Below are 27,352 nucleotides of genomic sequence, written 5' to 3'. Positions count from 1 at the left end.
TGGGTTATCTTTTGTCTATATTTGGAGTATCTAGACCAATGGAATTTTCTTAGTGCAGGTCAGATCTCCCAGCAATGTTAGTAATTTATGATAATTTTGATTATTATTTGGCATTTCTATGTTTTTCTTCACATGTGGACACCAGAACTGTGTACAGTTTCAGTTGTGGTTGCACTGGGAATTAAATACAGGGGTAATGCATCCAGTTTCCTCCAACTCAATATTCCGTGCTTAAAAAGTTCAGACTGTTAGCTTTTTAGGTTTCCGTCATTATTTTTTTAAAACTAGGTTGGTCATTTTGCTTTATAAATTTAACTGTTAGTTTAATATACACATGATACTGAGACCTCATGCTCCCTGGTGCTGCCTGAGTTCTCCAGACAGGTATCTTCATACCCACGCTCTTGTTATTTCCTATGTGCTTTACCTAAGCTTGTCAGTGGCATGACACCCTGGTGGTTGTTATGCCGTTTTCTCCTTATATCCAGTATACTTCTTGATCCAGTAACATATGGCATAGTACTACCAAAACGAGTGCCAGAAGTGTCAAAATGAAGAGTAGCACTTAACTATCCTTTTTTGGATGGGAAGGTGATGACAAGGAGTGCAGTGGGAGCTGTCTCCCTGCAGTATGCTCTCTCCATGGTTAGCATGTGTTTGCATATCCTCAGTGATACTTCTTGGGCTTTCTCATGGTGTCTGCATGCCCAGTTTTTTCAGGTGGTAAAAATAGTAGGTAATTATTTGTTTACAGAAGATGATAATTTTAAAATATAGTTGAGGAAACTGATTACTAGTAGGAAGAGTTACTTGGACAAAATAATCAGTAGATTTTCCTTACGCTGAATTTTTATGAATCAATGCTTTTTCAGGTAAATCCTCTATCTTGTGTAATTATGACTCTTTTGTCACTAGATGTATGGTTTTGTTTTGTCAGTATTGGAATGCACATTGTTTGCTGATGATATCTTATTTTCATGTCATCAGCAATCTTCATGGAAATTTTTCTCCCCATCTAGGTCATTGCTAAACACTCCAAAGCCAAGAACTGATTGCCAAGGAACCCTATTAGAAATACATTGACTCAAAGATCCTAATTTAGTTGTATTTTGAGGCTGGCTTCATCTTTTAAGTGTTTTTCAATGCATTTAATGTCTTGTTAGTTTTCTAAAATTGTACTTAAAACTCAGTGCCGCATGCATTAGAACATCACTTCAATGCTGTTAATATTATGAACCAAACTTGTGGTATCAGAAACCTAGCAGGCTTTCTGGAGGAAATTTGGTTTTAGGAAATGCATACTGATTGGTGTTAATTACCTTGTTTTAAATATCTTTTGTTTGTTTAAAAATATACTTTATCAGCTGTTGCATTATTTTGTTGAGCATTGAATAGGCTGAGAGGCCTATGCAATTAAGTAGGCTGTTCCATGTTTACTTTTAAAAATGTTTCCATAGTGTGGTTTCCATCAGTTTGGGAACTTTTCCATTGTTTTTGGTGGAAAGGAGCTGGATGCACCAAGTAATGATGAACCTTTTGCTATACGCTATATTAGTCATTCACTGTATGCTTGGTGAAACCTAACAATTTTGTTTGTAGTATCTTTCTGACAAAATTGCAGTTTAATATCTGGATTACTGTTGTTCAAAATAAGACAGGGCTACACTGGTAAGTAGTGTTAATTGCTGTATGCTTGGTGCTTGTTTCAGGACCCTTCTACAGGCTAAATGTGATGGCTATTGTGTACCTCTTAGTCCAATGCACCTACTGGAGCGTGTTGCACAGCATTTGCCTTAAGGTATTTGATTGAAAAGACTTTAGGCTGTCAGTTGGATGGTTGTAAGCTGAAATCCCTAGATTAATGTTTTTCTGTGGTTTTGAGTAAGTTACTGCTGCAAGTTCGTATGTCAAGTACATATGTCTCAGTGACCTAGGAAACTGCTTTTCTTCAATTACACAGTTTTTTAGAGATTACCTGTTGCAGTACTAAGAGTTGCGTCTTATATAGTGTGCCTTTCATCAGATTCCCAAGATTTTTTTTATACAATAAGTCAGTTGTGATTATTTAATTTGCTTGAGAATGTTAAAAATTGTGATGGGACAACTTGTCTAGGTTGTTCAACAGTGTATTTCCAAGTTGGAGAAAGTGCATACATCACAGCTGGGGCTCTGTGTTGATAAAGCTTCTGTGTTAACCTTATATACAGAATTGTGAACCACACTGTGATTTACAGCTATATTGGTTGTTAGGTCTTTCATTGAGGTAGGATGATGCTTTTATGTAAGGGACACAAATACACGGTGGGAAAACCTATGCACTGGAGCCAGAGTAGTATGTTTAACTTCACCAGGAGAGAGCGGTGTGTGGTTTTTCTAGCTTTGGAATATGGAGAAAAGCTTCCTAGTAAAAGGAGACTAGTTTAAGCTAGTGCATCCTGCTATTATTCTCCTTAAATCTATAAAATTAAAAAAGAAATGGGGGAAGAGAGGAAACTGCCAATTTCTTATCTGTTGCTGTTAATTCCTGAGCTGGGAATTGGAGAATAGTTGTGTCAGGTTTCTCTGTACTGCTTTTATCATGGTGATAGGAGAAAGATAAGAACTTGATGATGAAAAAGATACTGAAGTATAGGCAAGATGGGGAAGCAAAACGTGTTATTCATTGCTGCAAGCATTTGGGCATTTTGCACTGGCACAAAAACCCCTCATGAAGGTGGTGTTTTTTGTTTTTTTTCCAGGTGCCTTATCACAGTAAGCTTTTTATAGAAGCTCCTGCTCTTGAAAACAGAATAAAGAGATTTTGTGCTCTCTCTCTCTGGAAGGTTTGCCTTCTACACCGTAAGGTGTGGTGTGTGGGTTTTTCCTTTCTCCTTTTTCTCTAGGCTTTGATTTTGTGGCTGTTGGGTTAATGTGTCAAACTTCTATCTTATTTTTGTTATGCAAATGCAAGGCAGGGGTAGTTTTGCAATAGAACAAGGGAGAAAAGAAGAGATGTAAAATGGTGGAGAGGTTTAGAAAAGGAGTTAAAGCCTCTGACAGGAGGACTGATATAGAAGGAAGTTGATACTGAGCTGAAGACAGCACAAGGATACACCTTTACTACTTTTAATGGCAGTATTAAAATAAAAAAAAAAGAATGGCACACAAGAACTAGAGAGGAAAGTAGTATGTTCTAAATTGCAGAATGCGTAGTGCAGTGAGGATTTTTCTGGGTTTGCTTTCTTCCTTCCACTACCTTCTGTAACAGAGCTCAGTTCTGGCTAGTAGATGACTGATGTGAATAGCAGCCAGAGGAAGCTGCTAAGTGTCTGCCTGGATATATATTAACGTGTCAGGCTTACCTTTGCCCTTTTAAAAACAATATTGTTTACCTGGGAATTCAAGCATATGTGACGATGAAACTGTTTTCCTGTTAAAGGTTGTAAATACTGGTTCTTTTTTCGGTTTCAACAAGGATCTGGATTTTTGTAGAACAGTATTTTTAGAAATGTACATATGAACAGCAACCTAATGCATAAAGGTCTTTGTAAGTAATTGTTGCTTGCAAATCTAAATATGCCTTCTTCAGAAAGGTCATGGCTAATACACTGCATATCTCACAACATATTGATGAAGCCACCCTCTCCTGGACTCTGTGGACTCCATACATATGTTCCTAAGAAACAGTGTTGACAAGATACTCTGCTGTGAAGATGGCTGCATATCAACTGTCAGAATAAAGACCAAAGATAGAAATTTAAACTACAACTCTGTCAATGAATTGATAGTCCTAAGCGTAAAGGCAAGGCAAACCCTGTTGGACATCAAAGTATTGGTACAGAAAGCTGAGAAGTTCTCGCTATCTTAAGATAATGCAGCATGTGGGAAAGGTCTGGTTTCTGCAAAGCTTTGTTAGAACTATCTGGGGTGGAGAAGAGGTGGAAATGAGCCAGCATGCTGATCTTGCAAGCCAGATCCTTACTTTGTATATCGGAATTTCTCCCATGTGATGTGTGAAGAAAATACTGCATGGTCCTGGATATGTTAATTCTTTCCAACCAGGAACTTGTAGACTACGGATTGAATTTTTTTTTCTTTTTAAAGCTAGGAAGGACAAGCAGAAAGGAAAAACATGTAACTGAGAATTAACAAAAATTCCTAAGGCAAGACCTTAGCTTGCCTTTTACATTTTTTTCTTCTATGTAAATACATATTAAAAATATATGCACCTCACAAAAAATGACATTAGTGTAACATAGCTGAGTTCTTTGCCCTTTGTGTATGAGATTGGAATGAAATATTACTTGTTGAACAGGTTCTGTCAGTGAAATAATATTTAAAAAGAAATTTGCAGTTGGGAGAAATGCCTGTGTTCATGTGGTTCAATTTTGAGAACCTGGATGATTAATTATCCGTGTTTTGAAAGTGAAAAATAAGAGCTGCTATGAACACTATTGTAAAAAACAGAACAAATTTAAAACGAGGTGTGTTTTCCATCAACTTGCACAAAAATTACTGTCCAAACGGATGTGTTCAGAAAGCATTTGTCCGCTAAACAGTATCTGGTAGTCCTTCTGTTCACTTAGAATATATCATAATAGTTTGTGTTTAGAACAGCTATAGATAATGTATGCTCATATAAGAAATACAGCGTGGAATGAAGGAGGGATAAAGAACTGGTTTGACGACTGCTGTCTCCTGGCATTATGTATGTCTCCTCTACTTGGAAATTATTGTTAAGATTTTTGTGTTGCTTTCACAGGTCAGAATCAGCTTTTATGTCGTTCTTCCATATAATTTATATGAGTAATGTCCACAAGCCAAAAATAGCTAGATGAACGTGAGGCAGTTATCAGAAAAAATCAGGAAGCCGGATTCTTGAATATAGAAGGTTTGTATTAGCATTACAACTCTGATGACCTAGATTAATGAAGACAAGCACACTTGAGATGAAAAGGTGTTTCAAACTGGTTTACTTCTCTGTCTTGTTAGAAATGTTACTAACACTTCAAATACACTATAAGATATTAAAGAAAAAAAGCCATCAGTGAGCTTGCATCCTTGTCGGTGTTGCAATACATTACTTGGTAAAAACAAAATAGTTACTAAAACTAAGTTTTAGCACAACTGTTATCTTTTTAAAAACTTTTACCACCATATTTTATGGTGATCGTGTTTTCTTTAGGAAATAAACAATTTATTTTTTATTTGAGAATACCATAGGTACTTCACAAAATTTGAACAGGCCTCAGGTACGATGCTTACACTATGAGGTTAGAGAAAGAGGTGCTTGATCATTGCATCATTAAAACCATTGCCAGGTGTAATATATGTTTTTCTTTTCTTGGTGTAAAACTGAGATCTGCAAGTGCCTTTCATTGATTACAAGGTGGTTTTCAAAACTAAACATTAATGCTTCAGTTTACAGAAAGGTTATTATAGCTTGAGGTCTCTTACTCCTTGATGGTTTTCGTTGTGGACGAGAAAATAATACTGAAGAGTTGCTGGTTCCTGGTAATGAGTCTTGCTGAGGACAAGGCATTGCAAAGCAAGGATGAGCTATGAAGGTCTGGCAAAGAAGTCAGTGAAATGACAACCTCTAGAAAACTTTGCTGACTCAAGGCAGCTAATTGAAAATTTATGCTATAATAATGGATGTGGTTATGCTTTGAACCTCATTGGATTGCATTATTGTAACACAGTACAGTCAGTATCTTTCTCTGATACGTTTTTGTTTAAAAGTTGGCTTCAACAAAATAGCTTCTGAATATTGGAAAGATGTCAACTTGAAATATAGTTGATCTAAAAATAAACTAGGAGTAGGTTTGGATATACTTGAAACTTTCTGCCGTTTTTATAAGCATATGATAATATGAACTACTTGTACTTGCCAGTACTTAACATACTTAATACGTTCTGAGGAAAAGAAGTAATTCATACATAGAATGGTAATCTTTACTAATACAGTTACTTCTTGTTGTAGAAGATCTCTCTGTAAATTTTCCATGGATTTATTTTAAATTGACTGTGCAGTTATGTTGTACTTCCCTTCCACCTCCACCCCTCCATTGCCAGAGCCTCTGTTCTCTTTGGTTTGTTCAAGGATTTTTGGACATCCTAAGGCATTTCTGTAATTCTGTATTGTTTGTAAAAACAACAGCTCTAATTGATCCATGACGTAGCCAGTTAAGTCTATGTATACAGTATGTCTGCAAATGTTCCACGCCCAGTAAGGAATGCAGTTTAGTGTGCCAAGTAAATTTCATCATCAGGGAGATAGTGTAATGCAAGGGATCTGGAGGTTGCTCATCAAATGTGTGGTTCATATTTTTCTTTTCCTTCTTTTCTCTTTCTGACTGGGAGGGCACCTTAAACGTACTTTTGAGGCTTATTTCAGAATATCTTCTTTTTGTCACGAGTCCCAAATTACACTAGTTATAGGAAATTGGTAATTTTCCCCAGAAGTGAAAGCTGGGGCACCTGACTAGGGGGTGGATCTGTCTATAGCTGGCTCTCTTTGCTCCTGGATGAGAAAAACATGACCAGAGACTGGAATACCAGTAACTCCTAATTCCTTGGTTTTCTTCTGTCGTTAAATAATTTGCTAACAGGACTGCTCGTTTTCCCCTCCAGTTGTTGTATTTTGATAGTAAGAACTCTAGTGAAAATGTAATTATGCTGGGAAAATGACTCAACTTGTGCTCTTATCCTTTTTTAATTAAGATACTAATTCAGACTTGAGAGTCGTAAGGAGCTATGAGAACATCCAGTATCTTGATGCAGAGCTCTTAGGTGTGAGTAGAAACATGAGAATCGGTTGCAGGCAGTAAGCAATTGATAACCTGTCAGTTATGACAGCCTTGTTCAGCTGCTCTGTCCTTCCCAGAGGGTCAGAGGTTCAAATTGCAAGTTTCATTCTGCAGCTTTGCAGTAATTCAGTGCTTTTGCAGCTTTTATGACCTTGCATGCCCTGTGCTGCTTGCAAGGGCATAGGCAGGTGATGCCTGCATTTTGGAACACTCTAGAGCGTTTGTTGTGGTGGTTTCTGACAGCTGGCATTGGCTGCCTGCAGCCCTGCTTTGGTCTGCTCAGTTCTACGCGGCCTGGAGTTCATCTGTGCCTGTGAGCTCAGGCTGGTGGTGTTGAGCTACACTGAATTAATTCCCAGCCCCTGGGCCCAATGGCAAAGGAGAGGCTGTAGGTATGGCATAGCTTACTTCATCCAGTCCAGTGGTTAAAATGTTGTTGGCTGAAAGAAATCCTGTAATATATTCTGTATTTTTGCTATACTGTGGACTAAAGGCAGGCTGATTGTTCAAACCTAGGCAGAGCTCAGGGCTCCCTGTAGCACACTGTGCTCCTCAGCATGGGAAAAGCACTGGAAGTGTCTCCCTGTGCATGACCTTTTGTAGAGGGGTCGGATGGCTGTGAAAGCTGGGAGGAGGCTTAGGTGGATGCTCCTTGGGCACAGAGGTTCTGGTGGGAGTCCCTGAGTGCAGGGGTGAGCTGTGGGAAGTAGCTGGACCTTCTAAGCAGACTGTAGCAGCTTAGAACTGTTAGTCCCATAACTTAGTGTCCTGGTTTCAGCTGGGATAAAGTTAATTTTCTTCTTGGTAGCTGGTGCAGTGATGTGGTTTGGATTTGGTGTGAGAACAATGTTGACAGTACACTGATGGGTTTGCTTGTTGCTGGGTAATGTTTATACTAAGTCAAGGACCTTTCAGTTTCTCGGGCCCTGCCAGCGAGAGGGCTGGAGGGGACACAGCCAGGATGGCTGACCTGAACCGGCCAAGGGGATTTTCCATACCATATGATGTCATGCTGAGTATATATATAAGCTGGAGGAAGAAGGAGGAGGGGGGGACATTCAGCATTATAGTGTTTGTCTGCCTAAGTAACCAGTATGCATGATGGAGCCCGGCTTTCTTGGCTATGGCCGAACACCTGCCTGCTGATGGGGAGTGGTGAATGAATTCCTCGTTTTGCTTTGCTTGCGTGTGTGGCTTTTGCTTTGCCTATTAAACTGTCTTTATCTCAACCGACAAGTTTTCTCACTTTTCTGATTCTCTCCCCCGTCCCACTGTGGTGGGAGTGAGTGAGCGGCTGTGTGGTGCTTAGCTGCCGGCTGGGGTTAAACCACAACACTTGGGTTCTTATCCTTTCTCTATGCTAGTTTTAAATGGCAGAATGAAAGCCTTGAGGAAAACGGCTGAACCTGATGCCAGATACAGTCTTGCTCCTTCTTGTGCTGAGCAAACAGGTTGGCGGTTGAATATGAAGCTTTTCTGTGGGATCAGATAAATGGTATGAATCCACCTGTCCTCCTTCCCATGTTCTGAGGTTATCTCTCCTTTCCCATTTATTTGATCTTGCTTTTGATCCTGTGACAGCAAGTGTAGGGGGAGTAGTGCTGTAGTAGATGGAGGGAAGAAAAGATAGGAAAGTAAGGGGATCAGGTATGAAGATGTTGCATGGGGTAAAAATTAGAGATGGATGAGCTGGGACCTCAGGTTCCCAAGAGTGGGCTAATGACATGAAGCCTTTTTGGGTTTTCTTCCCCTTGAGCTTGAAAATTGATTTTTCAGAAGTGGCATTAGAACAGATTGAACACAAGAGGCATGGAATAGGTGTCTCAATTGAGGCAGGTGGAAAGCTTAATGGAACTGTCAGTAGTAATAGAGAAGGCAGCTGGTATAGGAAAAAATATAGTGCAGTTTCTCACAGATTGCTTATTTGAGATGGTGTCGGGACATCAGGAACAGATGTCTGAGATATTGAAAATACCTAGTCTACTCATATTGAGTTTTAACTTTCATTAAATAATTCCCTCAAGTGGATTTAAATATTGGAATGCTGAATTACATGCTTTTTTAAAGGAAAACATCAGAATTCTGAAATTGTAACTTGGTTCTCTGCTTTGGGAATTTATTTATTTATTATCTCTACTTGTTCTATGCCTATGCTTTTGGGTGTGTTTTTTTTTTGTTCCCCTCCCCCCAGCATTGTCATCTATTAGGTACTTGGACAATTGTGATGGGTCTTTTCTGTTTTAAAGAATATGTTACATTATGAGTTGGTTTATTCTACTCCCTTTCTGTATGCATTTGCCAACACTGAGTTCAGAGGTTCTGTTAAGTTGTGTTGCGTTTATACTGCTGCAGGAAAAAATGACCACCGTATTTCTTTCCCTTCAGGGGAAAGAAGTTCTGTTTTTTGAAACCCCTGCTACTGAATTTCTTCCTGAAATTATTTTTCTGCATCATTTCTTGCTCTCTTGTTGTTTCAGGGACTGCATAGTAGGCAAGCTGGCTATTGCAGTTCTAACAGCAAGCATGGGGTTTACTAGAGGAGTCTTAAGGAAACACTTGACATTATCACTGGTAGTTTAATCTATTAAGGACTTCGCTCCAAGTGTATTTAGGTTGTGGGTTTTTGACATGGTGTTTGGTTTTTGTTATGGTCCTTTTATCATAGTATCATTCTGAGCAGTGACAAGCAGAAAAGAAAAGCAGAGAGGGTGCCTTGTCAAATGGTGCAGTGCAGGACCAGTGTGAGTACTCACATGTGTGGTGAAGACAGGTAGTAGGGTACCAAAGAGCAGTGCAGAGCAGGAGTGACCTTCAAATGCCAAATCTCTGTTAGAAAACAGCACTTGTAGTTTGTGCTCCCTGAGGTGGGGGAGTAGTACTTCATTTCAATGTTTTCTTTTGAGCAATAGTTAAGTTTTTAGAAATGACTCTTAAAAAAAATAACGCTTCTCTCTGTAGTTCCAGTTTTCAGTTGGAACTAAATTTCTTTTGGCATTTCCCCCTACCCCATTTTTTTAGCTTGAGCATTTCTGATTATAATTTGGGTATCTTAGGTACAGTGAGTGGGAGGAGTTATTTTGTTGGGGAAGATGGGGAATAATGTTGTACATTCTGAAGCCCTCAGATCCTATGTTGTCTGTTTGAGGTGCCAGATAAGAGAAACCAGCAGCTAAGGAGCAGCATCTATTAAGACTGTTGGCAAACAGTTGATAACATTTGGGAATAAACTAAAAAAAACCAACCTACAAACAAGTGGTTAAATAGAGAAGTACTTAACACAGAATTGATTTTTACCATAATTAGAGACAAGGAAAAAAACAGAAGGAAGAGCTTTTTGAACGGCACTTGCAGGAAAGACATAAAAATAAATTCTAAGTCATTACTGAAGAGAAGTTAGTGCAGTAGAGTAATTTTGCTTGCTTCTGATTTTTAAAGCTGAAGACTTCTGGTAACTGAAGGAAAACTTCGCCTATAACTGCTAGTTGGGGAAGTGGTTAAGCTGTAGCAACTTGATCTTTACTACTTCCAAATCTCCCTATAGCATTTTATTATTAGAACTGTGGAGATTCACGAGGGTGTTTGTAATGTAGACTAAATGTTTAGTCACTGAAAAAATGATTTGGGCTGGTGCTAGAACCATTAAACTTCAAGTTTAATTGAAATCTTGCAACTTGATGTGATTACCCATCATGTGGAAGAAAGTCTACTGTTTCAATGTAATAGTGTTAATGCTGGTTTTACCAAAAAGAGGAGAGCACAAACCTGACCTGAGACAATCTAAAAAAATCTGAAATTGAACTAGAAGCAGACTCTAAAGGTTGTTTTATTTATCTCGTTCATTCATTGTTCCGTGGTTTGATCTTCTACAGGCAGGTGATTCTGCTTTGTGCAGATGATAAACAGTGATGATGTCATCATGTTTAAAAGAAATTGGTTTTGCTATTATATTGTGATTATTGGTGTTATTTCTTTAATACCCATGTACTAGTTTATTGCAAAAGTGAAGAATTTAAACTTCTCCTTCAAAGCTGTTAGTTCAGATGTTCATAACTCAGATGTTCATAATTTCAGTTATGGCAAAGGAGCTCTTTTTCTTTGTGTGGGAGGATGGATTAGATCAGCAGTTTCTGAATTGCTTTTGTAAGTAACATGATTGTAACTATAGGAATGACAACAGAAATTATGTTAAGCTTTTAAAAGGTTACTAGTGAATTTGTGCCTTTTTGTAGAGCAGACCGATTGCTTTTGTATTAAGAATGATGTCAAATTTTATTTAAAAGTACGTACTTGCCAGCTGATCAGCCAATATGAGACTTCTCTGTAATTCGCTAAGGTATAATAAGGGATTTGACAGAAATATATGTAATGTAGGAAGCTCCTGAAAAATACAATTTTTCATAATATTAAAATGGAAAATCATGTAGTACTGAGTACAGTTGAAACTAATTTGGCAGGACTGCTGGTGCTGGGTGACATGAATTGTTCTTAATATCTGTTTTCTTTGTCCATCCAAGTTTTGTATTAGTGAAGTAGTTGTTAGTGTGGGAGAGGTGGTGTTTTCAGCCTAGGAGAAAGTTGTTTCACATAGTTGCATAAAAACTTACTTTCTAGGAGTTTGGAGTAGTTGAAAGTTGATAATGGGGCAGCAAATGAATTTCTGTGTGTTGGACAAGATGTGAAGTCAGGACTGCTATGTGAGATGACTAATATGTGTGACCTTGTTGTGGATGACTGGAATGCATCTCACTCAAAAGAGAAAAGCAGCAATATGTTTTACTGAGGTAAAATAATAATTTGACAGAGTTCATTAAATTTGATGAATTTAACAAAGTTTTACAGTGGTTTAGCAAGGTTCAATAACTTTGATGGCAAGGTTCATCTTACACATTACTGAATGGAAGAAACGTTCAAGGGAAAATTGAGTTATATTGAGTTAGAATGATTCACACGGAGACTGGAGATGCAAAGACAAAGGAAGATCCTCCTATTGAGTCACAAGGTTCAGAGTGGACCCTCTTGCTTTCTAAACTCCTTATGGAGCTTAGGTGTGGCTAGGTCCAATTGTAGTCTCAGGCCTGGACAACATTTTATGTCTAATGGAGTTGTCTATACAATGTTTATAATAACATTGCATAGCTACATGGATTAGTAATGTTTACTAATTCAGCATACTGTCAATAACTTATTGAGGATCTGTCATGGGTAGGGGATCTCTCTGCCTTGGGTAAGGAAGGATCTCTCCTAATGTCAGGTAAGGAATCTCTGACCCTGAGGGGTGTCCCTGCCCGTGGGGGGGTCACCTGGCATGTTGTCCAGCCGCAGTGCGGGGGGAGCTCCAGCTGGGTCCACCCTGACGGTAGTATTTAGAGTGAAGTAGTTGGCTGCTGGTCAGTGATATAGACAGGATAGATGTCTTCATTTTATTTCTGGTTCTGTACTTTGGTTCTCTCACGTTTCTGGATTTTGAAACCACCTTTCAAAATACTTTTTCTGAGTCATCTTTGCTTCCCTGTACGTGAGCCAGGAGCTTTCCAGCTCGCAGGTTCACCACAGGGTGTGAGGCCTGTTGCTCCTTAAACAGCCTGAACCAAAGTGTGGCTAGGGGTCAAGTGTGTCTGTCACAGGCAGCTGGAGATACTGGCCAGTGGTTTCCATGTAATGCTTGTACCTGCAGAGGAAACGGATCTCTTTCCTGCTTGATGGGTGATGCTGCAAAGTTCCTCATCTACCCAAAGACTGAGCTGGCTGCATTGTTCTTCAGCTAACCACAGCTCTTACCGTATAGGCTATTCTGGGATGCAGGGCCGAGTACTGCTACAGGCCACTGATGGGAACAAAGAAATGAAGATGACAGAGCAGTAGGTCTGACATGACACCAAATAGGGGAAGGCTAGTTCAGCTGAACGAGGTTTTTAACATGTAAATCAGCAATTCTTTCTTAAGGAGGGAGAGTGAGAAATTACAACTGATTTTCACTTGTGTTTTCTAAGGGCAGCTTTTTTCACTTTGCCCAGTTACGTTGATGTAACAATTCATTGAGATTTTTGGGGAACAGTTACTGTTCATTTTGCACCATTGCTGTGGACTGTTGTGTAAACGTGTAAGATACTGTGTTTCTAAAAGTAAGTGATTTAGAGGTTAAAGGACTCTTATCTGATGTTTAAACTTTTTTTTTATTTTTTAATTTACTGGATCATAAAGTAATTGTATGTATTGAGAAGTACCAGAGCTAGTTTATGTATTTTCTTCCATAAAGTAGTTCTGGAATGGAGTTGTTCACACAGACATCCTCTTACAATTGTTTGCATTCTATGCTGATTTCCAAATCTTCATCCATGGAAATGCATCAAGTGTAGATCAGGTTAAATACAATTTTTGGAAGGGTTTTAACTTCCAGAGTCTCACATCAACAACTTGTACAGAATTAAGTATCTTTGACTTTCTTCCAAACAACAATGTTGGAAAAGCAGATTAGGAGAAGAAAATGTAGAAGTTATTGCATAGTTATGAGGAAAAAATGAGCATCACTTATGTATCTTTGTAGGCTTTTATAATGATTTAGTAGTTACAAATTATTTTGCATATTCCAGTTGTCTGCTGATATAATTAGCATGAATGTATCTTGTGGTTTGGGTCGAGCTGGTAGGTGGTGTCTTTTTTGTTTTTGTGGTAGCTTGTACCAGCTGCTTTCATGAGACTTGAAGATAAGCCACTGTTTCACCACCTCACTGCTGAATGGGGGAAGACCCTCTCCCAGCTGTCTGTTCCTTCTATATTTTTTCCCTTGGTCTAGCAAATTAAGTTAGTTCCCGCTGAGTTTGAGCACAAGTTTGAGTACTAGAGAGGACCCAAGGGATGGGTTGTGAGCGTGCAGCAGGGGAGGAAGGGGGGAAGAAGAGAGCAGTGGTGAACCTTAAGTCTGGATGAGGTTTTACAACCAGCCAAGCTGTAGACATGAGGTAAAGTTAACTGTGGTGTTTTGTGAAGGAAATCCAAGATATCCAAAATAATGTAAATGCAGCTCACACTTGGCAACAAGCCTGGCACACCAGTTTCTGAGGAAGAGGGAAGTGATCATTTGTTTCTGATCACTTCTTTACCACTCATTACCGCTCCTCCTCACTCATTTAACCATTGTAGTAGAGGTTGTGAGTCATTGACATCAGCTGCTGCTGTTCATAATGTGGCATAACTATACGCTATCATCTGCCTTCAGCCCATCAGTTTTAGTTTCACTGAGCAGGACTTTGGTAGAGTTGGTTGGTTGCTGCTCTGCTGGGGTGATGATCCCTAGCAATGGAGGGAAGCAGACAACAGGCAGACGTAACAGATTCTCCTGCTGCACCATGCATTACTGGCGCTTACGATTTGGAGCCTGCAGGTATTCAGTAATAAATGTGACTTCTAATATTTTTAAATGTTACCTGTCAGAAGTTTTTCAAGATACAGGATGCAAAAATATGTTTTGAGAAAGCACACACAGGAGATGGAATGCCTTTACAGACTCATTTAGATTTCTCTGTACTTTTGAATATTTCAAAATATTCTTGCTTGCTCTATGTGAATGAATTTTATTTATTATCTTGTGGTAGTGTTCTGGCATATACTCTTCCAGGAAGACTAGGGAAAGCTGGAACTAGTATCTCGAGGATAATACAACCAGAGGAGAGCTTCCTACGTGTGTCTCATACATCGGGAAGGAACAAAGAGGGTGCTGCTTCTGCCTGCTGGTCACGTTTAAGCATAGCAGGAGTGATATATTATCTATACACAGCATGCCTGAAGGTGTGTAATGTACAGTATATAGTAGATTTGCATTTTCACCTGTAAGTTTACTTTTTCCATATAAATAGGCTTTTATATTAGCAGGTGGTAAGACAGAAGTCAAGAATATGGTCTAAGAGAAACGAATGAGAAAAAATAGTATTATGGTTATTCCTCTGTAATCGAAAAATAAACCCTAAACCTCAGACCATACACCATCACTTAGAATACTTAGTAGCGTTGGAAATAGAAAAGACTAATGAGAGTAACAGAAGCATCAGAATTATTCTCTGCAGTTTTATCCCTGCTGATAAATATAATGAAGCGCTATGTCATTAAAATAACTCTCAGAGGATATGGTTTAATAAGGTTTCTTTAACTAAATTAAAAGCATGTTGTCAACAAGAGAGACAACCTCCTTGCATGCTCCTCATTTCTTCTCACTCCCTCTTACTTTGCCATTACTCTGATGTCCTGTTGATCACATGGTAATGGAATTCAGCTCATTAAAATGGCAGAAAATTAACCTGGCCAAAAAGGATGAAAGAATCTTAAACTAAGTATATATTGGGTGTTGATGTCTTTCTTTTCAAGTAGTCCAGCTTTGAAGTACTCCAGCTACATCTTTGTTGCTTCCAGTACGTGCTTGCTTAGTCTACTGAAACTATGCAACTAGCAGGAGGAAGTATAATGCTCTGTGTACCTTAAGAGACGTGATATGAATGTACTGTCAAACTGTGGTCTGATGTTGGGTTTTCTGTCAGTCATCTAATAAACTTTGGAAGAAGTAACCAACTAATTTTTTTCTTTAAGGGTATGTTCAAGATGTTGATGAACTAGTTTTGAAGTAGGGAAAAAAACAGTTTTCACTAACCTAGTAATTAGCTTATAGTACATACGGTCCAGTGCAGGAGAGTGCCCTGGATGGTGGTTGGAAGTCTAGCTAGCAGTGCGCTTTATTCTTGACTGTAATGTCAAATGATTCTTCAGATTTCTGTTTAGTTTTAGGTAAATTTACTGAAAACCTTTTGGCACACCCTGTTGCTGAACTGTTTTGCTTGTCTACTCCTTCATCCCTCTATTTCCTCTGAAGATTGCCCCTCACTTGTTGGCAGCAGAGTGGTCATAATAAAACTGAAGTTCTGTCCCCATAAACCAGGACATGTGACTGTTCTAATTAATTTTCAGCAACATCTTTCTATTGAATACTTTTAGCTTGGTGACATTTTTTTATTAAGAAAGTTTATGAATCCTATCTAGCCTTTTATATTTCATGTGTTATAATTAAAAATGAGAGAAGAGCTAATTAACAGTGAAGATAGTTCAGTGATTTAGCTATTTTGTTCAATAATTACTATATATAAAATAGTGCAGATTTTATAGCATAGAATTTACAATTCAGTTGCATGAATTAAGATACCACCCTTCTGACTTTGGAGTTTTTACAGTCTGTCTTAAAGCAACCTTGTTTTCCAGTAAGCAGTAAAAATGCATTGGAAATAACTCCAAGGGCCAATGTACTTGCATTGACATGTACCACTTTTTATTTATGTGCAGGTCAGCTCCCTGAATTTCTCTGACTTAGCGCTACATGCTGTTACTGTTGTGCATGGGACCATATCAACCTGTGAGGAACAGACTCATGAGGGTTCACCTATGTAGATAATTTCCCTGGCTTTTAGCTTGGAGACATGCAGCCCAAATACTTTGGGCAGAGATAACAGGCTCCTTTTGGCTGTGTAGCTGGTTCAAGATACCACTTGACTGATACTCCTAATTCCCATTCTCTTGTTAATTGAGTGAAAAGCAGCACTTACAGTAGCTGAACTACTCTACAGCTACTCTAATTGAAGCTAGAGTAGTCTTGCAATTTGAGCTACTTCTATTTGCAGTCTGTTTTGTGGTCTGATTACTTGAACAGTTGGATATTCCCACCTGGAGGTGTTTGGGCCATCTCTTGGTTTGTCATCCAGCAATTGTCTCTTCCTCAGCCTCAGTGTTGTTCAGGGTCACCCTCTGTGCCTTTGTTATTTGTTTCATTAATATTTCAGTCCCTGAAAGTATTTTGTCTCTAGGTGAAATTCTAACTAACTTCAGGTCTGGCATAAAAACTCAGGGTCATATTGGCTGTCTCACAGCTGAGTGCTTTTCTGTATACGGTCTGTAATTCTTGACAGCAAAAGAGAGCTCTAAAAATCTGCAGACGTGTGATGTATGAAGGTGCCTCCCCTAGCTGGAACATAATATGCAATAACAGTAGTGCTGGGTTGAGTTAGGGTTAATTCTTACCAATGAGAACGACAAGTTGTTGGGGAAGAGGGAGGAAGAGTTGAGAGGCACAAGTCAGAGAAACATAAACCAACTTTACCTCTGCAAATAAGGGTTTGATTCATCATTGGTACACCATAAGAGGGAAGTGATATGAAACTTTAGGATGGGGCCAGTGCAAGATTTTATGTAGTAGACATGGGTTGTGTGTGTGTAAGGGTTTACTGCTTCCTTCCTGCATTTTCTGTCTGTCTAGTAATAGTATCTGTCTGCCTCAATGTAGTTCAGAGGGCAGGCTCTGGTTGCTGAAGGTAAAGGAGAGGGATGTGGGGGTATTTCAACTGAATAGATGGTTTTTGCTCAGCAGTCTTTTTTGGGGATGTATATGTTTGGGATTGCCTTAACTTAGAAGCTGCAAATTGTAGAGAATTTGGATTATGGATAATAGGATTTTGAGATAAAATTGTGGTTCAAACCTGGCTGACTCACACAAATTCAGTGGATGTGGTTTTCTTTAAAGTGTGTTGTGTGATAATGCTGATACAAAGCCAGCAATTCCAGGCTCCCTGTTGAGTGTGTGTTGTGGGGGCATTCTATTAGGTGACTGAATTTGCTACTCTCTCATTATGTTGCATGAGAACCAGGTTTCAAATGGGCATATTTTATTAATTTGTGGATGTTGTAATAGCAAGTATCAGAAGGACAAAGCTAAGGTCACATCTCTTTTCAGTCTGTGAAGTCTTCTGCAGGATATGGTAAGTAGTGGACAGAAATCTCTGTTAAATACTGCCTTCGGTCAAATCTCACTTCATTATTGATCTGTCTTCATATATGACCTTCCTGGAAATGTATTCTCTGTGTGTGTGTGTGTGTCCCTACTTAAAATCAAGACTGTTGAAAGAATTGATATATAATGGTGTCAGTCACTGTTGGACTCATTAAAGCTCTGAGCAGCTGTGTTCACGGTGGCTTCATTCAGCGCTGCCTTCTTTTTGATTACTTTCCTTCAAATAGGTCTGTGAGATGCTTACATTTTCTTAGGGTGTTTAACATACATGGTATATAGCCTTTGGTTCAGCATTTCAGACTTCCTGAATTTCTCATCCAGCTTGTTGGAGAGTTGTATTTTTGGTAATTTAGGCTATCTTCTAAAATGTTTATTTCATACTGTATTTTGCAAGAACTTTGTGGAAAATGAGTTGATGCTAGACACTAGGCAATTTTTGATGTGAAGCATCCTTGCCAAACCTGTCAAATTTTACAGAACTCGTTGCAGAAAGTGTCAAGCAAAGAAGTGACATGTTTTTATGGAAGGTCAGGTATTTCTGTACCGCTTACAATTCTGGTGTGGTTTTTTGTTACAGAAAAGAATAGGCAATAAGATTCCTGGCATGGCTGACATAGTTTTAGGAGATGTTTAAAACTGTGGCGATGCAGCTGTTTGCTCAGCAGCAGTTTTGACCACTGCTAATGTGACTAGAGAGAATTACAAATATTAATATGGAAAAGCTGATTTCACAAGCCAGACATAATTGAATGTCTCATTTTATTTTCTTTATTTTGGGGAAGAAACTCAAGATTATTTTTTTCCAATTTTTACTTATCCCCCCAATCTTTAGTTACTTTTTTGTAGGTGATTTGTTATGGTAATGAAAGCAAATGTGTCAGGTTTTCTCATTTACTTACCGCTTCTCACTTAGTTTGTTTATAAGTCCTCGTTACAGTTGGATAGACTTAAGGTAGTTTCCAACTAGAATATTCCTTGACTAAGCAAAATTTATGCATCCTTTGCATCCTCTTGGGAAGACTAAGTGATATCTAAACATCTTAATGTAAAACCCACTTTGGCTAGGTTTTGGAAAAACAGAAGAAAATTAAGAGCTTGATTTCTGATAGCTGCCTTGTTTATTGGTGGGGTTTTTTTTGGGGGGGGGTTTGTTTGGTTTTTTGGGGTTTTTTTGTTTTGCTAGTTGGGACAGACAAATACTGCATGAAGACTTGGAGCACAGAAGCAGTTGTCCATACAGGTTCCGAAGCAGTTTTCTGTAATTTTATTTTCTCCAAGGAGCAACGTCTTGCTCCTGGATAAGGGTGGAAAGGTGTCGGGCGATTGAGAGAGGGTAAGCCAGCTAGCTTCCTTTATTTTGGTGCTCAAATGACTGGAAATGACTACACTGTGGACCTGGCTTCAGTGAGAACCAATTTAGCAGCAGTCTTGTGTCATACAGAGCACTGCCTTCCTCTCAGATGGGGAAAGGAGTTGTTGTGCGTAATTAGTTGTCTCTGCTAGGTTTCCTGTATCTTGTTTTAGAATCACAGAAAGTGTGTCTTCCTAAAGCTCAATGTTCTTTCATTACATGCAAATTATTAGAAATTACATGGAATTACTCTGTTCTTGTTTTGGTTTAGATCATGGTTATTTTTTTTACAAAAGAAATTTATTTTCCTATCTGGAAGCTCTGTTTTTAATCTGTGACCTGAATCAAGGTGGATAATAACATTGCCAGAATTAAGATTGCACTGGCCTATTTATTCCCCCCCATTATGTCACTGCTAGCCTTTACTGTCTGATCTGCAATACAAAAAATGGAGTCTGCTTAATTATTAAGCAGTAGTGAATTTAGAGCGAACGAATAGGAAGGGTGGCAAGTACTACTAAATGACACGAAGTAGCATTGGGTAGCCAGGTGGCTTGGTGGGCTGTGAGCAGTAAGTGCTCTTTTGGTATCAACCTTAACTGTGTACCTTTTTGTTTATGTGTTTGGCCCTAAATTGCAATAGTTACTCCTCAATGTGGCCATGTTGTGCTAAAGCATAGATTAGTTGGTGGATGTACTTTCCCACAAATCTGTATGAATTTTAAACCTCATGGGTAAAAAATGGATACATTATTTTAAAGCCTATTTTCTCTCCCTGGGTTCTCAAAAGTAACACCTAAGCAGCTCAATTTGAAATCAGAAAAGTAATATTAATACTTATCCTTATTGTAGTCTCTTTTTACTTAAATAAAATTTGGGCAGCATGTCTGTGGCTGACTATATGGAATTTCAGGCTGTTGAGTGTAACTGACATGGCAAGCAGAAGTTGATAAAATGATGAACTGGTTGGTAGCAATTGTAGCTTCTGCAGATGCTGAGGAAGAGGTAACATTTTGGTTTGCAAATCAGGCTTGCTTGTGAACTTAAAAGACTGACTGGGGCTTGACAAAACAGGAAGGGAGATTTTTCAAGATTTTATTTGTGTGAGAGTTCTGTGGATGTTAAAATCATGGAGGGCATGATGATCAGAAACAAGCAGTCTGTCTATTAGCTGTGGATAACACTTCCTCTATTTCTTACCTCTGTTTTAGATGCGGAACACTAAAAATGTCCAGCAAATTGTTGTTCAGCTTGACTGATAATGCAGAGAAATTACTGTGTGAAAAATACAGTTTTCATTCAGAGATACTCAAAGCTGGTAGAGCTTTTAATGAATACTGCAGTTCTTACGTTTTCTTATGTTAGAAAATGATAAACTGAGGAACCTCAATGCATAAAGGATGTTAAGCAGTTACTGAAACGTAAGCATGTTCTCCCAACCACCTGTCTTTAAAGATCATCTCTAAGGTTGTCATTTAATGATAAAATCTTTGACTGTCAAGTATGTATGCCATGCTTTCTTTACTGGCACAAATAATTCCATTAATCTTATGGCTCAAGGTAAAAGGGGAAAAAAAAGAATCAAGTAGTTGCATAAATGTCGTCTCCAAGATGGCCTAATAAGATACAGTTTCCTAAAACCGAAAGTTTCTGTGTGACATTTCATTCAGTTACTGGAACCATAAACTTTGCCTTTCTTTGACACAGTAATTTACTTTCTATCCTATAATTCTTGACTATTTTTTTAATTAAATAAAAAACCAGATAACTATAGAATAATTTGATTCTTTATTCTTGAAGATGTCCTCTTTCTGAGGATTATGGAATCACTAAAAAACATGTCCTGGCAGTGACTGGAGGAAAATTGGAATGGAGCAAAAGGAAAATGTGTTTGGAAACTCAGAAAATATCGAGGAAAAAAGTGATAGAAGGAGAGGGTAGTGTCATTCTTCTGTTGGTGAGCTGCTTCTTGAGCTAATTTGATCCTGAAGTATGTAGTGGAGCATAGTATTTGTCGCATTGTCTGGAATAATAAATTCAGCAGTCTGAGAAGGGGCAATATATGAGTTGTTACTTTTCTGACATGATAGGGAAGGTGATGTTGCCTATCAAGGTTTTAAATCAAGGTGAAGACTGCTGTTTCAAATGAATGTTTTTTTGTCTGAACAGCTTGCATTTTTATGGTTAAAGCAAAAGAAAAAGTAGACCATAAAGTACATGTTGTGAGACTGGTTTGGGAGAAAAGGTGTCTGTGGAAGAGCTGAAGTGTTTAGAGAGAAAAGCTCCTCTGTCCATCGATAAGAAAGTAACTGGGGGGGAAAAACTCCAAAAAGCTGAAACCAGGGCTAGCCTGCTGTAGAAACCCAGAGTGCCTCTCCATCCAGAAGTAGTTGCTGTGTTAGGTCATCAAATAATGAAAATCATTTTACTGTTTGGAGATTATGGAAAATTCTGTCTTCAGTCAAAGGATTTGTCTATGCTGCTGTGCAGTATTTGGGCATCCATACCAATTTTGAAAAGTTGAGCTCTGGGATAGACACAGTCCAACTATGAAGCGTGGATTCCAATGTAGGCTGGTTTCTGAACCCAAGGAAGTAATCAATACAATGCTACTTTCCAAAAGAGGTGAGTTCTTTAGCAGATTGAGTCCATAGTTAAAGATTTGACTGGGACTGTGGTTGCCCACTTGCAAAAGTCTTAATAGAAAAGATCTCTATCATGTTATGAATTCAAACTGGAAGTTATATAAAACCTGGTCCAGAAAACTGACATAAGGTAGTGGGGAAGGAGGGTGTGGGGAGAGTTCAGATCACTGGGAATACGTTACACAATGGGAAGATTTGGCAGCCCTACCTTGAAAACTTCCTGGGATTACAGAGTAGTGAAGACTTATTTTCAGATAGTTGGCTTCTGAAATGTGTTCAGAATAAGGGAGGAAAAGGAAGTTATTTTAAGACGTGTTTTTTCTGCTGGGAACATACTTCTGGGTACATTACAGACTTGCCATCTGATTGACTGCTTTGATGAGCAGTGTGTCATGTTACGGATGTACAGTTGAATGCCAAAATGCCTAGAAAAGTTTTGGTTGGTTTGTTGGTTTGTTTTTTTTTTTAAGTGTGCATTTCCACTGGACAATATGGACCTAATTTGACTGAAAGTGGGAAAATGATAATTCTTAAATCCAGTGAGGTGAGGAAAATACATGGGAAATGTTTATACTGGGCACTTCTGATATTTTTGGGTGTGTTTTTAAATTTTTTAGATTTGTCTTTTATTGTCTCAAACTGGAATAGTGTTGGAAATGTCAAATTTTCTCTTGAAAAGCCTGTATAGTTGCTGTTCTCTGTTGACGTGCTCTGATGGTAGACAATTTTCATCTCCTACTATACTACCAGCATTTTATCACTTTTTAAACCATAGTCGTCGTTTTTTCTTAAATTCTTCTTGAATGGAGAACTAATACTAAATTGTTGTAACACCATAAAATACTTTAATGTTATAATTATTGCTATAATAAATGCTCATGTCAGTGAATGCAAAATCCAGTTGAAATAACTTATTGGTTCAGTGTTTGACTCTCCTCCAAGAATTCAGAATGCAACATAGTTATGCTTCCTAATATGTCATACTTGTTCTGCTTGACCTTTTTTTTTTTTTTTTTTGTTTTTTAATGGCTGTTGAGGTGAATGGATAAAGGGAATAGGAATGAAACATGATGAGTGTTTTAATTAAGATAGATAGTTACAGAAATTATAAGACTTAGGGTACTGAGGTTAGCTTCTGAGAGAGTGCTGATTTTGAAATATAGGAAGTAAAATAGAAATAAAATGTCATCAGGCCATATTGACAAACTCCTGAGTAACTTAAAAAAAATTCTGGAGATGTCAGACTGTTGTGTTTTGATCTGTTTTTTTCTTCTTAAATTGACAGAACAGCAATAAAATTCTAGTTCACTGAGTGCAGTTGAATGTTTAATCTTGTAATTGATACCGGTTGGTAAAGTATCTGCATTTGGTTGGAATGGCAGAGGAGAGTATCCTGGTGAATGTCCCGGGAGCTTGAGGGAAGCTGGACCAGAGGAGCAGGAATCCTGTAGTTGCCAAACTAATCTGAGTTTAAAGCGAGAAATCATTGACTAAGGCTTTTCTTTTGTGGAATGGCCTGCTTTCTTACCTGCAATTTTAAAGTCCACTTTGAACAGTGCTTAAGCTGTTAAAAACACTTGAAATGTGTTAAAGCAGTAGTTTTCTAGCTTACCATTGATGAAATCTTTTAGTAAATATTAGTGTAAAAAACCCCACGAAAATTATGCTTTTGTCCAGTTTTGGAATAATAGAAACATTTAGCTGTCTTTTGGAAGTGTCTGTCACTAAGTTATTTCATCATTTCTGCACAGCACTGACTGTTTGTATGTCTAGTACAACATGACTTGACTCTGCTACCTCCTACCTGACTGTTCTCTAAAGAGTATGTTAGTTTTCGTCAGTGTGAATCTGTAAATTAATTACAGAGATATGATATCATGGGTAAATGTGTGTTCTGTGAGCAAGGCCAGTAGAGAAATACAGGAGAAGGTGGCAAATTAATCTGTCCTAGAGAGGTTAGTGCTGTTGATTCCCTGGTGTGCAGAACAAATGGCTTTTGGAACTCGGGTTAAAAGATATCCCTGTCCTTTTGATACAGTTACATGGGGCTTGTAAAACGGGGCACGTGCCATTCTCTTACTTCTCTTCTGCTTTATATATATAATGCTTTTCCACCCTCAGTTAATGAAAGAATCTGGTCTCCATTTTTAATTCATTTTTGTCATGGTTTGAACTGAGTCTTCATCACTTGGTTTGTGATGCAAGAAAATGTTTTTGAAAGCTGCTTGTGTTTCCTCTGTCTCTTTCTGTTCCTCCTTCCCCTCCTTGTTTGTGTGAAGTCGTGTGCTGCTTGAATTGACATTGAATTCCTTATTCCTTCTCAAGGCTTTTCCTACCCTTTTAACAGTTTTCAAAGTGCATTATCACCCTGCTTTTCTTGTGAGGCTGTAGTTGTCTGTGTCTTTTTCTGTGGCACTACTGTGTGAAAGGTGAATGGGGGAGTTGTGCATAGAACCTTAACACTTGAAAAACAAATACGTGGTTCTGTGTGATATGAGCAGTGTCATGGTCAGGATGCCTGTGAAAAGTTCCTGAACTTTCCAAAGTCGCAGGAAAGCTATTTTGTGGACACAACTAGTTTTTGTTGGACAGTTGGGACTCAGGTTTCTGTAGGTAGTTCTCCTTTCTCTTGTGGCTTTTGAAGTTGGCAGACGTGGAAAAAAACATGGAAATCTGGGACAAGAAAGAAGGCAGGATACTTGGAAGAAGGCAATGCAAAGGCTTGTAAGAACTGGTTACTTCTTTCTTTCTCAAGATTACTGCTTGAGTTGTACTGGAAACGTTGAATGCTTTTACAGGCAACTAAGACATCCTCACAAGTACTGAAAACTGAAGGTACAAGGCCAACGATAATGTTCTGTTTTTCTGAGACTGTACATAATATAGGTTATGTTGGCTAGAAAGTCAAGTTAATGCTACTGCTGTAGTGTGTTAACAAGGATGGAAGGATGCTGTCTGATGAAGTATGTGGATTTGCAGAAGTCACTGTTCTTGGATGTCACTATGCTGGTGGAGGTGTATTTGGTACTCAAACGGCTGCTTCTTTCCCTGGGGTAGCTTTATGGCAATGCAAAGCCCATCTTTATGGATCTTAGTCATTCTGGGTGTGCTTTGCTGGCCTAGCATGCAAAGGTTTCTGAGTTGAAGGGCTTGTAGTGTTTATGTAACTCAATAGTTTCTGTTCTAATATATTCAGAGGAACTTTTTTTCCCAAATCGTTTGGTCTTGATAGGAGAAGGAAAGATGATTTTTCTTGCCCCCCTGTTCCCCCCTGTTCCCCCCCGTTGTTCCTCCTTTCATTAATTGCAGAGCTGTACTGCAGTAGCCACAATGATGACTTCCGTGATAGTAACCCATAAAAGATGGCTTGATTGACAAAGGCTACAATAAGTTACTTGTACCTGAACAATAAAAGGACAATGAAGTTATGATGAGGATGGCACAGACTCAGAATTAACATCACTGCATATAAAGCCTAGACCTGTTTCCTAAACCCAAAGAGGTTGCTGAAAACTTGCACTAGCTGTAGGGTCAAGGTGCCGTATCATTTTCTCAGGAGCATGGCATCACTTCTGTCTAGTGCTCTGCTTTTCCTCCTGAATATGTAACAAATATTCCTAAAATGGACAAGGAAAAGTGAGACTGAGTGAAAGTAAAATTTACTATGAAGTGTGCAAGTCTGACTTTTTTTATTGTATGTTTTCCAGTTTTGCTGTTTTCACCTGCAGTAAAGTGCATCATCTTTCCCTACTAAAGACTTTAAGAGGAAAAATGCTTTGTAAGTGGGAGAGCAGTATTGTAAAATCGTTTACTTTCAGACAAAACAGGAAAGTTATTTACTGGTGTAATACAAGTCAATAAGGTAATCTTCTGAAATATTGGCAATTACCATTTGGGTCCTCCTTATTTTTAACTCTACTGTTGAAAACCTTGTGGTTGTTGATACTCAGCTTGCCATTTCTCTAGTCCTTTTCTTTGTAGTGACGAGCAAATTTGGGGTGTACAAAGCTATAGAAGTCTCAATATCACAGCTTCTGAAATATTGTACACATTTTTGTGACTTATGCTAATCATATCTAGAAGAACAGTAGCAAGTAGTACGCATTCCCAATGCCGGTGTCAGTGGTGTTAGCCAGATTGTTGGGGCTATATTTTTAGTAGAAACTGAGGGAGTAATTGCATTCGTGTGATCTTCGCTTCTAGTCTATTGGAAGTCATAGCAAACTGTCCTTCATGTGAGCCAGGAGGTTGCTGTCTGTCCCCTCTTGACAAAGAGTTGTAGTGTTGAAATAGTTTTCTAGTTTAATAGCATAGATAATTTCCACAGGAGATCGGATTTAAAATCTGTGCTGCTGTGAAAGATAGGTTTATTGGGCGAAGGGAATTATGTTTCCTGCTCTTGAGACTGGCACACTAAGTGTGAAACATCTTCGTTTTCATGTAGTGCACTTGGACAATGCAATTAGTTTATTTTTGTTTCTATGATCTGGCAGTCCTAGCAGTTGGTTTATTGTGGAATGGCTTGTGTTCGTCTGAAGTTTTTTTTTAATCTTTGTGGCTACTAGATTTTCACTGACTATTTCCTGATCCTAAATATATGATCACCAGTAAAAATGTTACTTCCTTGTTAGAATTTGTTAGCAAAATTACTAAATAGAATTTAGACTTCACTTCTCTCTTATCCTAATTGTTTTCTTATACATTGGTGTCCATACTTCCTACCTACCTGGGAACAGACTGTTCAATTCCCTTGGCAAGTTTTCAGAATTATACTCAACATCTGTATGTGAAACATTATCACAAAAATGAAAATACCATGGCATCTTTAATTGTGCTCACCCCTCTGCAGAAAACAGTGTCCTCTTTTCAAAGACTAGTTTGGGGAATTACCATGTCTTTCAGGGTTACAAATGGAGGAAAAAAAAAAGGGAAGGGATCAAGACTCCCCAAAAGAAGCAGTCTTGTACTACTACAGCAGAACCTCTTCAATTAAAAACTCCTTTCCATAATTTTTTGTCTTGTATGTGAAACTTACCATTAATCTGAAAGAAACATGAGTAAAAGAATAGTTCAGACATGGCCTTGAAAAACCAAACCTAATGATCAAGAGTACCTTATAAAGTTGTGTTATTACAAAAATGTCTTCAACCTCATTGGTTTATTGTCTTGATTTAAGATCAGTCTATGCTGCTCTTTAAATAAATGTGTGAAAGCTCTTAACAGAGATACTATACGCTTGCAATTTCTTTGAACAGGTACTTTGTGCTGGACTTTGAGACAGGGATTCTGCAGTATTTCGTGAATGAGCAAAGTAAAAACCAGAAGCCACGAGGAACCTTGTCTTTAGCTGGAGCTGTGATATTGCCTAGTGATGAAGTGCCACACATGTTGGTAGTCTACTCTGCTAATGGAGAAATGTATAAGCTGAGAGGTACAGTGCTTCCTAAAGAGCCAGCTGAGTCATTCTTCTCTCCCATTTCCACTTCTGCATCACTTCTCCCATATCTCATTTCTCTTTTACTTCCCTATACTATCAGAAAGTAGTGGTTATACAGCTATATTGTTACATACTATATTATAAAACACTGTGGAAGAGTACTCTGGAGTTAAGTAAGTGTGAATTTAAAATATATAGACTTTCAGGGCTTCAAGATACCTCAAGATGCCTTCTGTAAACTGTTATTGTAGCATTTTGGTTGTATAGTATATCTTGCTTGTTTCCAAAGGCAGAAAAAACTGCTTTCATTGC

General features: G+C 38.4%; 1 protein-coding gene across 2 annotated transcripts in view; it reads left to right on the top strand.

Moving 5' to 3' along the window:
* OSBPL10 (oxysterol binding protein like 10) overlaps positions 1–27,352 on the top strand; it is a 121,163-nt gene that overhangs the window by 7,457 nt on the left and 86,354 nt on the right. For both annotated transcript variants that reach the window (XM_055806993.1, XM_055806992.1), the window contains exon 2: positions 26,859–27,034. In XM_055806993.1, coding sequence (XP_055662968.1) covers positions 26,859–27,034 — 176 coding nt within the window. The remainder of the gene's footprint in view (positions 1–26,858; positions 27,035–27,352) is intronic.

This window comes from Falco peregrinus, chromosome 5, assembly GCF_023634155.1.
Source record: "Falco peregrinus isolate bFalPer1 chromosome 5, bFalPer1.pri, whole genome shotgun sequence".
Taxonomy (NCBI): domain Eukaryota; kingdom Metazoa; phylum Chordata; class Aves; order Falconiformes; family Falconidae; genus Falco; species Falco peregrinus.
The sequence above is the reverse complement of the archived record's forward strand: the minus strand, read 5'-3'. Positions and strand labels throughout refer to the sequence as shown.